Source organism: Scyliorhinus canicula, chromosome 15 (assembly GCF_902713615.1).
Source record: "Scyliorhinus canicula chromosome 15, sScyCan1.1, whole genome shotgun sequence".
In the NCBI taxonomy this organism is placed as follows: domain Eukaryota; kingdom Metazoa; phylum Chordata; class Chondrichthyes; order Carcharhiniformes; family Scyliorhinidae; genus Scyliorhinus; species Scyliorhinus canicula.
Window position 1 is genome coordinate 122,820,540 of NC_052160.1, and position 15,952 is coordinate 122,836,491.

At 45.2% G+C, this 15,952-nt stretch overlaps 1 protein-coding gene across 4 annotated transcripts in view; it reads right to left on the reverse strand.

The window, feature by feature from the left end:
* LOC119978719 (complement decay-accelerating factor-like) overlaps window positions 1-15,952 on the reverse strand; it is a 66,292-nt gene that overhangs the window by 28,654 nt on the left and 21,686 nt on the right. For 2 of the 4 annotated variants that reach the window (XM_038820553.1, XM_038820554.1), the window contains exons 6-7: window positions 2,849-3,025; window positions 300-476 (exon numbers count right to left, since the gene is read on the reverse strand). In XM_038820553.1, coding sequence (XP_038676481.1) covers window positions 300-476; window positions 2,849-3,025 — 354 coding nt within the window. Of the gene's footprint in view, window positions 1-299; window positions 477-2,848; window positions 3,026-7,706; window positions 7,884-9,872; window positions 10,042-15,952 lie in introns of those variants that run through there. The other 2 variants (XM_038820552.1, XM_038820555.1) reach the window with 2 other exon arrangements.

The window sequence follows — 15,952 nt, forward strand, 5'->3', positions numbered from 1 at the left end:
ACATGGGCTGGCGGAAACTCCCTGAAAAACCCACCTCAAATGAACTTAGAAATTTTCCCGGAGAATCGCACCCGTAATTAAATGAACTCAATGGTATTCTTTGAGACTATGGTGCAACACTCCAAACATAGGCTGAAATATTCCAGCCTCATGTCTTTATAACTTGCAATCAGAACAGAACAAAACCGAGATCGAAATTTTCAAATGCCAAAATTCCCCATTGTTTTAAAAGTAATGAGAACTTTTCCTGCGACTAACCAGTACAATTGAATTTCTCTGTTTATGTTACAGTACATTACCTTGACAAGTGGGTGCTTCATGGCTCCAGTTTCCAGAGACTGTGCAATTAATGGTATGTCGGCCAATCAGAGTATAGCCAGCACGGCAGGAATATTTTGCATCTGTTCCGTATATCCACCGATATCTTTGAGTCACATTTCCATTGCTAATAGAGCTCGGAGGAGCACAGGTAATAACTGTAAGAGAAAAAGTTTAAGCTGTAACCATTGTCCATTTATTTAGTGGATGACACAGCAGGTGTTTCATTATGACTTGTGACCCATGTCGATCTGTGTGAACATTACCAATAAACTCACAGAAAACCACACTTGCTGACCATAACTGTGTTCCCGTCGGCATTCAGAGTTCTTGGTGGTGATTAGAGGCAATAAAGCAGCCTGGGAACAGGACACAGAGTGGACAATATTTTACAAAAATACTAGAATGTTACTGATCGATTTTCGCCAAAAATATTTGGCCCAGTTTTCTTAGCATTTTGAATTTCTGGAAAAGATAATATTTGATTAACCAACAGAAATTGCAGTGTGAGCCTTTCCCCTCTGGTTTGAGGGACCTGGGGAGTGAGAGGGCGGAAGCAAGTGACCACCACAAGGGGCTGAAAGCGGTATGGTCAAGGAGAGAAGTGGCATACAGGACAAGTGGCAAATGGGTGAGTGGCAGAATGGATGAGGGCTGGTGACCAAGTGGGAGGTTGGCAACTGTGCCACAGGAGACAGATGTATATCTCTAGGCGCCTTTGGGCCACATGCTGAACACCGCTGCTCCAGCTGGTGAAGGTTTGAGTTTTAATGGTGCTGTCAAAGAAGGTTTGGCAAGTTGCTGCAGTGCATTTTGTGCATGGTGCACACTGCTGCCATGGCACACTGGTGATGGACCGAGTGGATATTTAAGTCGGATGGTGTGCTGATGAAGTGTGCATTTTGTCTCAGATTGTGTCCAGCTTTTTGAGTGTTTGGTCTGCACGTATTCAGGCAAGTGGAGACCATTCCTTCACAATCCTGACTTGTGACTTGGATTTGGCGGTTCGGGAGGTGAGGACCAGCTGCAGAATTTCCAGCCTCCAATTAAGACTTGCATTCATAAACATTCCGCTGCAATCACAGGTTATCCCAAAATGTTTTAGCCAGTGAAATACTTTTTGAAGTGCAAACACTTCTCTTTCAGTTCCATTTCCAACGCCAATGGAACAACGGACAAATATAGGAAATTTGTATACGACAAGCTCCCACAAACAACATGATGATGATGAAATAACCTGTTCTTATGGCACAGATTGAAGGATAAATGTTGGCTGGGAAATCAGGAAGAATAGGTCTTCTCTGCTTCAAAATGGGAGGCTGGATTCGCCGGTCGCCGACGGCAAAATCGTATCCGGCCTCCGGCTCGAGAATCCAAGTTTACACCACCCCCTCCAAAGCGGCATACTCTACGAGTACGCCGCACCACGTATTGACGGCCTCAGGATATTACCTGAGGCCTGCCCGCCGATGCTCCGCCCCCGACCGGGCAAGTTCCCGACGGCGTGGGTCTCTCATGGTCTCACCAGTCGGGAACTCGGCGTGGCAACTGCGGACTCAGTCCAGCGCTGCCACAGTGTGGGGAGGGCCGATCCACGGACAGGGGGGCTCATTATTCGGGGCTGGGCGCACTATGGGGAGGTGGCCCAGGGCGAACGAGCGGGCTGAAGGGGGGGGGGGGACTGTTTCATGGGCGGGGTCCGCGAGTGGCATTCGCCATGAAGAATGGCACGGCCACGGACCCAGTAATTCTCCTGGGCATATTGGCATCTAGAGTCGGGTGCTCTACGCTGCTGTCCTCCTAGATCCCAGCAAAACGGGGAATCGGTGCCCATTTGTCGCCAGTTTTCCTGTCGTAAAATGGCACCATTCCCACGCCGGCATGGGGACATAGCCCAGAATCGGAAAATCCAGCCCGTGATCTATCATGTCAGACAGCAAGCGACCAGGCCTCACATCCAAATAATACTCCCTCAGTACAGCACTGGACTGTCTCCCTTGATTGCATACGAGACTGAAAGCACGATCCCACACCTTACTATCATGTAACACTCCACAGCAGCCAGGCCCAGGATTCAGGAAGAGCTTGTTGTGCCTGGGCAATAGCTTAAACCGCTAGAAAGCCAGTCAAAGAGAACATTGGCACAAGAAAAATCCATGCAGACTTAAAGAAATATGGCAATAATTAGTGATAAAGATTTACATTTTATATACTACACTTTATTTACTCTTGGTTGAAAGTGATGAGAAAACTGTTATTCAATGAGGTTTGAAAAGCAAACGCACAAAGAATTTGTGAAAAATATAATTCAATGAGCTCAATAATTTGAGACAACAGTATAACACTTCAACTGTGGCCTGAAATATTCCAGCTAGCAGCCTCATGTCTTTATAACTTTGTAACCAGAACAGGACAAAGCCAAGCGAGATATTCAAATACCAAAACTCCCCACTGTTTTTAAAGTAATGAGAACTTTTTATGCTATTAACCAATACAATTGAATTTCTCTGTTTATGTTAAAGTACATTACCTTGACAAGCGGGTGCTTTGTGGCTCCAGTTTCCAGAGACTGTGCAATTAATGGTATGTTGGCCAATCAGAGTATAGCCAACACGGCAGGAATATTTTGCATCTGCTCCGTATATCCACCGATCTCTTTGAGTCACATTTCCATTGCTAATAGAGCTCGGAGGAGCACAGGTAATAACTGGAAGAGAAAAAGTTTAAGCTGTAACCATTGTCTATTTATTTAGTGGATGACACAGCAGGTGTTTCATTATGACTTGTGACCCATGTCGATCTGTGTGAACATTACCAATAAACCCATAGAACACCACATTTGCTGAACATAACTATTTTTCCTGTCAGCATTCAGAGTTCTAGTTCTAGCCCCCTAACAGGGGCTGGTTTAGCTCACAAGGCTAAATCGCTGGCTTATAAAGCAGACCAAGCAGGCCAGCAGCACGGTTCGATTCCCGTACCAGCCTCCCCGGACAGGCGCCGGAATGTGGTGACTAGGGGCTTTTCACAGTAACTTCATTGACGCCTACTCGTGACAATAAGCGATTTTCATTTTTCATTCTAGGTGCTGATTAAGAAGAGGAAAGCAGCCCAAGAACAGGACACAGAGCGGACAACATTATACAAAAATACAAGAATGTTGCTGATCGATTTCGGACGAAGGGTTGAATGGCGAGCAGACTCGATGGGCCGAATGGCCTAATCCTGCTCTTATGTCTTATGGTCTCATGGTCTTACATTTTATAAACTTTACTTTATTTACTCTTGGCTGAAAATGATTTACAAAACTGTTGTTGGATGAAGTTTGAAAAGCAATCGCACATACGATGCGTTAGAAATGTAATTCAATGAACTCAGTGGTGTTCTGTGATTTGAGACAATGGAGGCCTGAAATACTCCAGCCAGCAACCTCATGTCTGTATGCTTTGTAAACAGAACAGAACACGGTCGAGAGAGAGGTATGCAAATACCAACATTCCCCATCATAATCAAAGTAATGAGAAATTTATATGCTACGAACCAGTACAATTGAATTTCTCTTTTATGGCATAATACATTGGACGCGTCTTCTGACCATGTTGCACCAGAAAAGCAGCTCGCCGCGGCGCAGCGTGGCCGGTGAAAGTCATGTGACCCCGCTTCCAGAATCTACTGAGCTCGCAAAGCCTCACAGGGTTCAACGCAAACTCGTGAGACGTTGCAAAGGGAATCTGGCCCACAATGGGCAGGATCACTTTTTAGCAAATCTGCATTTTAGTGAGAGGCAGCAAGCCTCACTCTAATGTGCAGATTCCCAAGGTAGCTGAGGCTTTGGGATTCAAACACTCCGCCTCAGAGACCACGGGCGAGCGCAGTTCGGTGCTGGTCCTCACAAACGGAGTAGGTCAGGGAGTTTTTTCAGGGCCTCAGAGTTCGGTATGTCATTTAAAAATGGCTTCCTGATCTCATGCTACAACTGGGAGTTCTGGTGAGCAGATCTCCCCATTATCAAAAATGGGGCTGAGTGCAGCCACAGCTGCATGTTCCCCATGTGGTGAACGTATTGTACTAAACATTCACCACTGTATTACACTGTATCACGCTGTTGCCCATGTGGGCTCCACCTATGGACCATTGTACGATATTACACAGATTGCATCATGTTGGTGCCCTTGTGGGCTCCGCCCCTGGCTCTGCTCCCTTGAGGGGAGGTATAAAGAGCAGCTGCCCTGTAGGCGGCTCCCACTAGCAGAGCAGTCGCAGGCAGGCACTGTTCTAGTCGATTAAAGCCACTGTTCACCCCATTCAGGCCCCTTATTCAAAGCAAGTCGCTGGTGGACTTTGTTCCCTTTTGGGAAGATTGCGTCCATTGCCTTGACACGTGGGTGCTTCATGGCTCCATTTTCCAGAGTTTGCGCAATTAATGGTATGTTGACCAACCAATGTATAGCCAGCATGGCAAGAATATTTTGCATCTATTCCATATATCCACCTATCTCTTTGAGTCACATTTCCATTGCTAATAGAGCTCGGAGGAGCATAGGTAATAACTGTAAGAGAAAAAGGTCTAAGCTGTAACCATTGTCCATTTATTTAGTATATGACACAGCAGGTGTTTCATTATGACTTGTGACCCATGTGGATCTGACTGAACATTACCAACAAACTCATAGAAAATCACACTTCCTGACCATAACAATGTTCCTGTCAGCATTCAGAGTTCTTTTAAAAAAAAAAAATTTAGAGTACCCAATTCATTTTGTCAAATTAAGGGCAATTTAGCATGGCCAATCCGCCTACCCTGCACATCTTTGGGTTGTGGGAGCGAAATCCATGCAAACATGGGGAGAATGTGCAAACTCCACATGGACAGTGACCCGAGTTGGGAATCGAACCCGGGACCCTGGAGCTGTTGAAGCAGCAGTGCTGCCCACTGTGCTATCATGCTGCCCGGCATTCAGAGTCCTTGGTGCTGATTAAGAGGAACGCTGCGCGAGAACAGGACACAGAGCGGACAACATTTTATAAAAATACGAGAATGTTACTGATTGATTTTGGACAAAAATAACTGACCTTGTTTTTTTAGCATTTGGGGTTTCTGGATCATAATTGATTTTCCAACAGAAATTACAATGTAAGCTTATACCCTCTGGTATGAAAAACCTGGGGGAGAGAGGGAGGAAGCAGGTGACCATCAAGAGGGGCTGCGAACGGGAAGGTCAAGGAGAGGAGTGGCATATGGCACAGGTGACAAACGGGAGGGCCACTGAATGGGTGAGAGGTGGTGATTGGGTGGGGGTTGACGAGTGAGCCACAGTAAACCTCAAGGAGCCTTTGGGCCATATGCTGAATACCCTGTTCTAGCTGTTGGAGATTTGGCTTTAGAAGGTACCATCATGGAGATTTGGCAAGTTGCTGCAGTGCAGCACGGAGGCACAGTGGCTAGCACAGTTGCTTCACCGGACCAGGGTCCCAGGTTCGATTCCCGGCTTGGGTTACTGTCTGTGCGGAGTCTGCATGTTCTCCCCGTGTGTCCGTGGGTTTTCTTTGGGTGCTCCGGTTTCCTCCCACAGTCCAAAGATGGGCAGGTTAGGTGGATTGGCCAGGCTAAATTACCCTCAGTGTCTAAAAGGGTTGGGTGGTGTTGTGGAGATGGGGTGGAGGCGTGGACATAAGTGGGGTGCTCTTTCCAAGGGTTGGTGCAGACTCGATGGGCCAAATGGCCTCCTTCTCCACTGTAAATTCTATAATTCTGCAGATGGAACGCACTGGTGTCACTTGCACATTGGAGGTGGTCGGAGTGAAGGACTGTTAGATCAGCACGTATTCAGGCAAGTTGAGTCCATTCCTTCACAATCCTGACTTGTGACTTGGATTTGGCGGTTCGGGAGGTGAGGACCAGCTGCAGAATTTCCAGCCTCCAATTAAGACTTGCATTCATAAACATTCCGCTGCAATCACAGGTTATCCCAAAATGTTTTAGCCAGTGAAGCATTTTTTGAATTGTAATGTAATATCGGAAATTTGCGCATGACAACCTCCCACAAACAAGAATATGATAATGATCAAATAATCTTTTATTGGGCATAGATTGAAGGATAAATGCTGGCTGGGATATCAGGGAGAATCGGTCTTCTCTGCTTCATAATGGTGCCGTGGGATCTTTCATGTCAGGGAGCAAGCAGACAGGGCCTCAGTTTGGCACCACATCCAAACAATAGCACCTCTAACAGTGCGGCACTCCCTCAGTACAGCACTGGACTGTCACCCTAGATTGCGTATGAGACTGAAAGCATGATCCCACACCTTACTGTCATGTAACACTCAAAACAGCCAGGACAAGCTCTCAGGAAGAGCTCGTTGTGCCTGCACAATAGCTTGTGCCACCAGGGAGTGAATCAAAGAGAATCACAAGTGAAAGCCCGGCAGACTTAAAGAAATATGGCAATAATTAGCGATAGAGATTGAAATTTTATAAACTGCACTTTATTCATTCTTGGTTGAAAACGATTAAGAAACTGTTGATGGATGAAGGTTGAAAAGCAATCGCACAAAGGATGTGTTAGAAATGTAATTCAATGAACTCAATGGTGTTCTGTGATTTGAGACAATGGTACAACACTTCAACCAAGGCCTGAAATACTCCAGCCGGCATCCACATGTCTGTATGCTTTGTAAACAGAACAGAACACAGTCGAGGGAGAGATATGCAAATACCAACATTCCCCATCATTTATAAAGTAATGAGAACTTTTTATGCTAATAACCAGTACAATTGAAGTTCTCTTTTATGTCATAATACATTGGGCGCGTCTTCCGACCATGCTGCACTGGAAAAGCAGCTCGCCGCGGCGAAGCGTGGCCGATGAAAGTCAGGTGACCCCACTCCCGGGATCTCCCCGGCTCGCAATGCCTCGTGGGATTCAACGCAAACTCGCGAGACACTGCAAAGGGAATCCTGCCCACAATGGGCAAGATCGGCTTTTAGAAAATCTGTATATTAGCGAGAGGGAGTAGGCCTTACACAAATGTGCAGATTCCAGAGGTAACTGAGGCTTTGGGATTCAACCCATTCGCCTTAAGTGACCTCGGGCGAGCACCGTTTGGTGCTGGTCCTCACAAACGGGGTAGGTCGGTTGGGGGGGGGGGGGGGGAGGAGAGGTTTCAGAGCCTCAGAGATCAAGACGACATTTAAAAATGGCATCCCAATCTTGCGCTACAATGGGGAGTTCCGACGAGCGGAGTTCCCCATTGTCAAAAAGGGGGTGATGTGCAGCCTCACCTTTATTCAAAAGCAAGTCGCGTTGAATGGACATGTGTTTCAAAAACGCGGCTGCGCAAATTCACTCGGGGTATTGTTTCCCTTTTTGGAAAATCGCAGCCATTACCTTGACAAGTGGGTGCTTCATGGCTCCAGTTTCCAGAGACTGTGCAATTAATGGTACGTTGACCAATCAGAGTATAGCCAACATGGCAGGAATATTCTGCATCTGTTCCGTATATCCACCTATCTCTTTGAGTCACATTTCCATTGCTAATAGAGCTCAGAGGAGCACAGGTAATAACTGTAAGAGAAAAAGTTTAAGCTGTAACCATTGTCCATTTATTTAGTGGATGACACAGCAGGTGTTTGCATTATGACTTGTGACCCATGTCGATCTGTGTGAACATTACCAATAAACTCACAGAAAACCACACTTGCTGACCATAACTGTGTTCCCGTCGGCATTCAGAGGTCTTGGTGGTAATTAGCAGGAATAAAGCAGCCCAAGAACAGGACACAGAGTGGACAATATTTTCCAAAAATACTAGCATGTTACTAATTGATATTGGATTGGATTGGATTGGATTTGTTTATTGTCACGTGTACCGAGGTACAGTGAAAAGTATTTTTCTGCAAGCAGCTCAACAGATCATTCAGTACATGGGAAGAAAAGGGAATTAAACAGAATTCAAGAAAATACATGAGAATACATAATAGGGCAACACAAGATATACAATGTACTACATAAGCATTGGCATCGGATGAAGCAGACATGGGTGTAGTGTTAATGAGGTCAGTCCATAAGAGGGTCATTTAGGAGTCTGGTGACAGTGGGGAAGAAGCTGTTTTTGAGTCTGTTCGTCCGTGTTCTCAGACTTCTGAATCTCCTGCCCGATGGAAGAAGTTGGAAAAGTGAGTAAGCCGGGCGGGGTGGATCCTTGATTATGCTGCCTGCTTTCCCCCGGCAGCGGGAGGTGTAGATGGAATCAATGGATGGGAGGCAGGTTCGTGTGATGGACTGGGCGGTATTCACGACTCTCTGAAGTTCCTTGCGGTCCTGGGCCGAGCAGTTGCCATACCAGGCTGTGATGCAGCCCGATAGGATGCTTTCCATCATGCATCTGTAAAAGTTGGTAAAAGTTGTTCTAGCTGGTGGAGGTTTGGGTTTCCAAGGTGCTGTCAAAGGAGGTTTGGCAAGTTGCTGCAGTGCATTTTGTGGATGGTGCACACTGCTGCCACGGCACACTGGTGCTGGACTGATTGAATGTTTAAGGAGGAGGATGGGGTGTAGGATTTCAAGCCTCCAATTAAGACTTGCATTCATAAACATTCGTCTGCCATCACAGGTTGTCCCAAAATGGTTTAACCAGTGAAGTTCTTTTTGAAGTGTAATCACTGTCTTTGTGTCCCATTGGTAGTTGAGCAATGGAAAAATTTAGGAGATTTGCATATTATAAGCTCCCACAAACAACAACATGATGATGACTGTAGTGATCTCTGTATGTGCATCTAAACAAGGGCTTAATGTGTAATCAGTAGCACCACATGATCACTAGAGGGCTTGACCAACGGGTATAAAAGGCAACCACTCTGGTTCTCTTGGGGGTGCACTGTGACCAGGGCAATAGCAGACTAGTTCAGATGGCTCGTGGAGTTAAGTATAGTTACTGTAGTTAGATCTTGTTAACCTTATCACTAGTATCAAAGTTAAAGTAAAGAACTCATGCAATTATTGTTATAGTTACTCAATGAACCTTTTGTTACTACTGGACGAGTTTGAGTCTTCTTCATCGAGGTTCAGAACACCTCTTCATTAACCAAGGATTGAGTAGCACATGTTACCTACCACGCAGGTAACAAAAACAATGACCAAATAATCTGTTTTTGTGGCAAAGATTGAAGGATAAATGTTGGATGGGACTTCAGGAAGAATAGGTCTTCTCTGCTTCAAAATGGCGCCGTATAATCATTCATGTCAGAGAGCAAGCAGATAGGGCCTCAGTTTAGCATCACATCCAAACAATAGCACCTCTAACAGAGCAGCACTCCCTCAGTACAGCACTGGACTGTCACCCATAATTGTGTATGAGACTGAAAGCATGTTCCCACACCTTACTATCATGTAACACTCCACAGCAGCCAGGACAAGGATTCAGGATGAGCTTGTTACACCTGGGCAATAGCTTACACCGCCAGAGAGCCAGTCAAAGTGAACATTGGCACAAGTGAAGACAGGCAGACTTAAAGAATATGGCAATAACTTGTGATCGAGATTTACATTTTACATTACCTTGACAAGTGGGTGCTTCATGGCTCCAGTTTCCAGTGTCTGTGCAATTAATGGTACGTTGACCATCAAGTATAGCCAGCATGGCAGGAATATTTTGCATCTGTTCCGTATATCCAGCTTTCCCTTTGAGTCACATTTCCATTGCTAATAGAGCTCGGAGGAGCACAGGTAATACTGTAAGAGAAAAAGTTTAAGCTGTAACCATTGTCTATTCATTTAGTGGATGACACAGCAGGTGTTTGCATTATGACTTGTGACCCATGTCGATCTGTGTGAATATTACCAATAAACCCATAGAAAACCACACTTGCTGACCATAACTATGTTCCTGTCGGCATTCAGAGTTCTTGGTGGTAATTAGCAGGAAGAAAACACGACACAGAGTGGACAATATTTTGCAAATATACAAGAATGTTACTGATCGATTTTCGACAAAAGTAAAAAGTAATCAGCCCTGTTTTCTTAGCATTTTGAGTTTCCGGAAGAGAGAATTGATTATCCAACAGATACTGCAATGTAAGCTTATACCCTCTGGTATAAGGCGCCTGGGGGGGTGAGTGGGAGGAAGCAAGTGACCACCAAAAGGGGCCATTTGTCCAATATGCCACAGACTGACACCCTGCTTGCTTGGTGTCTGGTGAAAGATCCCACAAGACCTTTATGAAGCAGAGAAGGCCTATTCTCCTTGATATCCTGGATCTAACATTCGAAAAGATTGACACAATCTGAGATAAATCAGCACATTTGATCAGCACCCCATCCTCCTTAGAAATTCACCTCCGTCCACCACCAGTGTGCCATGGCAGCAGTGTGTACCATCTACAAAATGCACTGCAGCAACTGACAAATCTCCTTTGACAGCACCGTCGAAACCCAAACCTCCACCAGGTGGAACTGCAGCATTGAGCATGTGGCCCAAAGGCCACTTGACGCCTGTGTCTGTTTCCCGCGGTTCACACGTCGCCAACCCTCATCCGATTACCACCTCTGACCCATTCAGCAACCCTCCTGTTTGTCACTTGTCCAATATACCACTTCTCGCCTTGACCTTCCTGCTCACTTTGAGCTTGTCACGCCTGGGCAATAGTTTATGCCATCAGAGAGCCATAAAGAAATATGGCATAATTTGTGATTGAGATTTACATTTTATAAACTGCACTTTATTTACTCTTGTTTGAAAACGATTTTAAAAATGTTGTTGGATGAAGTTTGAAAAGTATCGCACAAAGATGTGTTTGAAATTTAATTCATGAACTGAATGGTGTTCAAGGGATTTGAGACAACAGTATAACACTTCATTGTGCCTTAAATACTCCAGCTGGCTGCCTCATGTCTTTATAACTTTGGAACAGAACAGAACAAAGCCAGAAAGATATTCAAATCCCAAAATTCCCCATCGTTTATAACTAACGAGAACTTTTCTCTGCGACTAACCATACAATTGAATTTCTCTGTTTATGTTAAAGTACATTACCTTGACAGTGGGTGCTTTGTGGCTCCAGTTTCCAGTGTCTGTGCAATTAATGGTATGTTGGCCATCAGAGTGTAGCTAGCACGCAGGAATATTTTGCATCTGCTTCCGTATATCCACCGATCTCTTTGAGTCACATTTCCATTGCTAATAGAGCTCGGAGGAGCACAGGTAATAACTGTAAGAGAAAAAGTTTAAGCTGTAACCATTGTTGATTTATTTAGTGGACTTGAATTTTACTATTTGATTTCCGACAAAAATAATTGGCCCTGTTTTTTTAAGCATTTTGAGATTCCTGGAAAAGACATGGGCGTGATTGAATGGGACAAGTTTGAAGTGCCGTAGCGAGCGACATTTCCCGTGAACTCCTCAACAACCATATTGGCGAACACCTGACCGCTATCGAATGGCACATAGTCATTTTTCTGGGCCCTCGTGAGTTCCTCTCCGGGAAAGCCCACACTTCGAATTATTTTCATCACTGGGAGCTGAGCTCGCTGCCCAGACTGGCTCCTCAGAGATCAGGCCGCCATTTTGGAAGGTTGCCCCTTCTAAGGGTGCCCACCCCCCACCGATGGAAAGGGCACCCCCACACACATGGGCATTACCACAAACACATCCCTCCAGTGAGGACACACCACCATGGAGTTACTGAGGGCCCCTCTTTTCAGACCGTCCTGCAGCCTGTTTTGGGATACTGCTCTCTGGGACCCCGCCCTGCACCCCCTCAACCTTCCGGAGCACATACATGCCAGTCTTTAAACCTCCACCCTCCACTGCCCCCCCCCATCCTTTATTTCATGAGCATCGCTCTCCTTAGACCCTTGGCAGTGCCACTCTGGCATCTGAGCACCTAGCAGTGACACCTTGGCGCCCTGTCAGCGCTCCTGCCAGTGCCACCCTAGCACTATGGCAGTGCCAGGGTGGTGGTGCCAAGGTGCCAGCCAGGCAATGTCAAGGTGCCCGAGTGCCACGGGGAGAGCCAGGGTACCACCTATAAACCTGCACCCTCTGTTAATATTAATGAGTCTTTATATGAAAAACCCCAGCTACTGCGGCATGCAGAAAGATAACAAATATTGCGCATAACAGTGGACATTTTCCTTTGGACCTGGTTGTCAAAATGGAATGTTGTCACATTCCCCATTGGCTGTGATGTGTAAACATAACATTTTGATTGGGTTTCATTTAAAACGGAGCCCTTCGTCATAAAATCCTATGTGACCATTTAAATCCTGAATAAAAAAGGTTGTTTGAGCCTGCCCAGGATCCATTAACTTTTTTCTGGTTCATTTTGTGTTTAGTCAGGAGAAGGTACTTATGGTCACCCATTCTAATAATTGTTTCAGAGAGAAATGTGCCAAAACATTTTAGATCTGCGAGCTCACATCACCCATGAAAGTTATTGCCTCCATTAAGTTGTGAAGATTATTTCCACATATAGCAACAGTATTCAGTTACTACAGAGACAGAGTCACACTGCAAGCAGCTGCTATGAGCATCTTAGGTTTAGCAATACTGAAATATATTGTCAGCTCTGTTTTTCTCTCTACTCAATTCAGATCTCTGAACATTCAGCGATGAAAGGGGAAGTATTTGCTTCAGTGCTGTATCAAAGAATCATAGAATCCCTCCAGTGTAGAAGGGGGCCACTCAGCCCATCGAATCTGCACCAACCCTCCAAAAGAGCACCCTACCTGGGCCCGTGCCCCAACCCTATTCCTGTAACCCCAAGAAATGGGGCCTCACGGTAGCATGGTGGTTAGCATCAATGCTTCACAGCTCCAGGGTCCCAGGTTCGATTCCCGGCTGGGTCACTGTCTGTGTGGAGTCTGCACGTCCTCCCCGTGTGTGCGTGGGTTTCCTCCGGGTGCTCCGGTTTCCTCCCACAGTCCAAGGATGTGCAGGTTAGGTGGATTGGCCATGCTAAATTGCCCGTAGTGTAAGGTTAATGGGGGGATAGGTGGGTTACGGGTATACGGGTTAAGTGGGTTTAAGTAGGGTGATCATTGCTCGGCACAACATCGAAGGGCCTGTTCTGTGCTGTACTGTTTCTAATGTGTAGTGATTTATTTCAGGGTGGCACATTGGCTAGCACTGCTGCCTCACTGCGCCAGGGTAACCAGGTTTTATTCCGACCTCCAATTTCCTGTGTGAGGTTTGCACGTTCTTCCCGTGTTTACGTGGATTTCCTCTGGGTGCCCCAGTTTCCTCCCACATTCCAAAGATATGCAGGTTAGTTGGATTGGCCATTTTAAAATTGCCCCTCCGTGTCCAATGGTTAGGTGGAGCTACAGGGATAGGGCAAGGATTGGGAGGAGATTGAGCCTAGGTAGGGTATTCGTTCGGGGGGGGTCAGGGCAGACTCAATGGGCCGATTGGCCTTTTTCTGCACTGTAGTGATTCTATGATTCCACTCTAGGATAAGAATAATGTTGACCACACCCATACATAACCCAAGAAATGTTACTCAGTTTATCCACCTCAGAAGGTTGAAAGGTTGAGTGGACCATCCAAGTTTCAATGTCATACCTAATTACCTAACAATCCTATCATGTCAAAATGCTTATTGCCCCCATCCTCCCCTCCACAATTCCGGTCCTCTGAGATACCTCTCGATATAAGAATGATCTTTCTTGATACAAATATTAGTTCTGATGCAAGGTCATACTTCCCTGTGCTTTCATAGTGGTTGAGGGTCTTAAAAAACGTCACATGAATTAGGATCAGGAGAAGGCCACTCGGCCCCTCGAGCCTCCTCTGCCATTCAATACGATCATGGCTGATCTGACTGTAACCTTAACCTCAAATTCCTGCTGTAATGTTCTTGTTGGATGGCCCGATTTATATTACAAGAAGACTTGGCTACTGATAAACAATTTATTAACATTAACTGTGGGTCAAATATATACAAAACAACAGATGAATAACAGTATGAACATGCACAAGCTACTATCTCTCTTCCAGTTCCCTGGTCAGTCTAAAATTAAGACTGATAGATTTTGTTTGCTAGGTTAGGGTATTATGAGTTATGGAACCAAAATGGATAGGTGGAGTTAACATTCAGATCAGCCATGATCTAATTAAATATCATAAAGGCTCAAGGTGCTGAATGGTCTTTTTTTGGTTCCAAGGACTAAAAAAAGGGAAATTTTCCTGTGCCCATTGTTATGGGCCAGGGTTTAGAGAACCCCAAAGTGCATCATGGACTTAACCTGACCCACAACTTTTAATAGATTGTGGTATGGGGAGCACACGGCCCACTCAACAGGTGTGGTACAACAGAAATGGAAAAGTATTTTTTAAAGCAAAACAATGTTTATTCTATGAACTCAAGTTAACCTTTTAAAACATACAGTGAACATCTTAGCAACCATTAATTCAAATAGAACCCCCAAAGAATACAACACTAAGTAATCCTTAATAACTTCTCAAACAACATCCAGGAGACAAAATAAACACCTTTTAACAGACACATTAGGTTTACATTCACGACTGAGAACATTCATAATTCTGAATTGACCAAATGATCAAGGCAGAGAGATCAACAGTACACGTGCTCTGTCTGGCTTCAGCTCCAACACTGAAAATGAAACTGAAAACACACCCTGCAACAAACAGCTTAAAATGAAAATAAAAGCTGACAGGCAGCCCAGCACCACCCACTCTCTGACATCACTGCAGTAGTAAACACCCATTTCTTAAAGGTACTCTCACTACAGATATTTATATACACACCCATTTATAAACACTCATTTCTTAAAGGTACTCTCACATGACACCATGCCCAGGTGGACTGGATCATCTGGGAACAGGGAATATCAGAAAATCAGCAAGATTGGTGTCTACATTTGGAATCCTTTTGGATTTCTTCTCCCAATTCAAATGGTTGCTATTCCAGGAAGCTTGAATCTGGGTCAAAATAAATATGATATATTGAACAACTTATATGCATATTGTTAATGAGGGCAGTAAGGGTGGCACAGTGGCAAAGGTGGATGGCACGGTAACACAGACGTTAGCACCGTTGCTTCAGGGTCCCAGGTTCGATTCCTGGCTTGAGTCACTGCCTATGCAGAGTCTGCACGTTCTCCCCGTGTCTGTGTGGGTTTCCTCCGGGTGCTCCGGTTTCCTTGCACAGTCCAAAGACGTACAGGTTAGGTGGCTTGGCCACGCTAAATTGCCCTAAGTGTCCAAAACGGTTAGGTGGGGTTACTGGGTTATGGGGATAAGGTAGAGGTGTGGATTTAAGTAGGGCTTAAGTAGAATGCTCTTTCCCAAGGGCTGGTGCAGACTCGATGGGCCGAATGACCTCCTTTTGCACTGTAAATTCTGTGAACATGAAATAACATTAGCAAAGTGGAAATTTTACATTCAGTCTGGCCTATTGGGCATTTAGGTGGGGACAAAAAGATATCCTCACTAATGAAATGTGGAACAAAGCTAAGAAACAGAATCAATGACTGGGGAAAAATAAAACCGCTTCTAACCATTACTGGCATACCTGAGGATTACACTGACTACCTTCCCACTGCTCCAATAGTTAAATAACAAATCAGAACAGTAAGCGTTGAAAGCACTGGCAACTTGCTAACTTTTGCAATATATA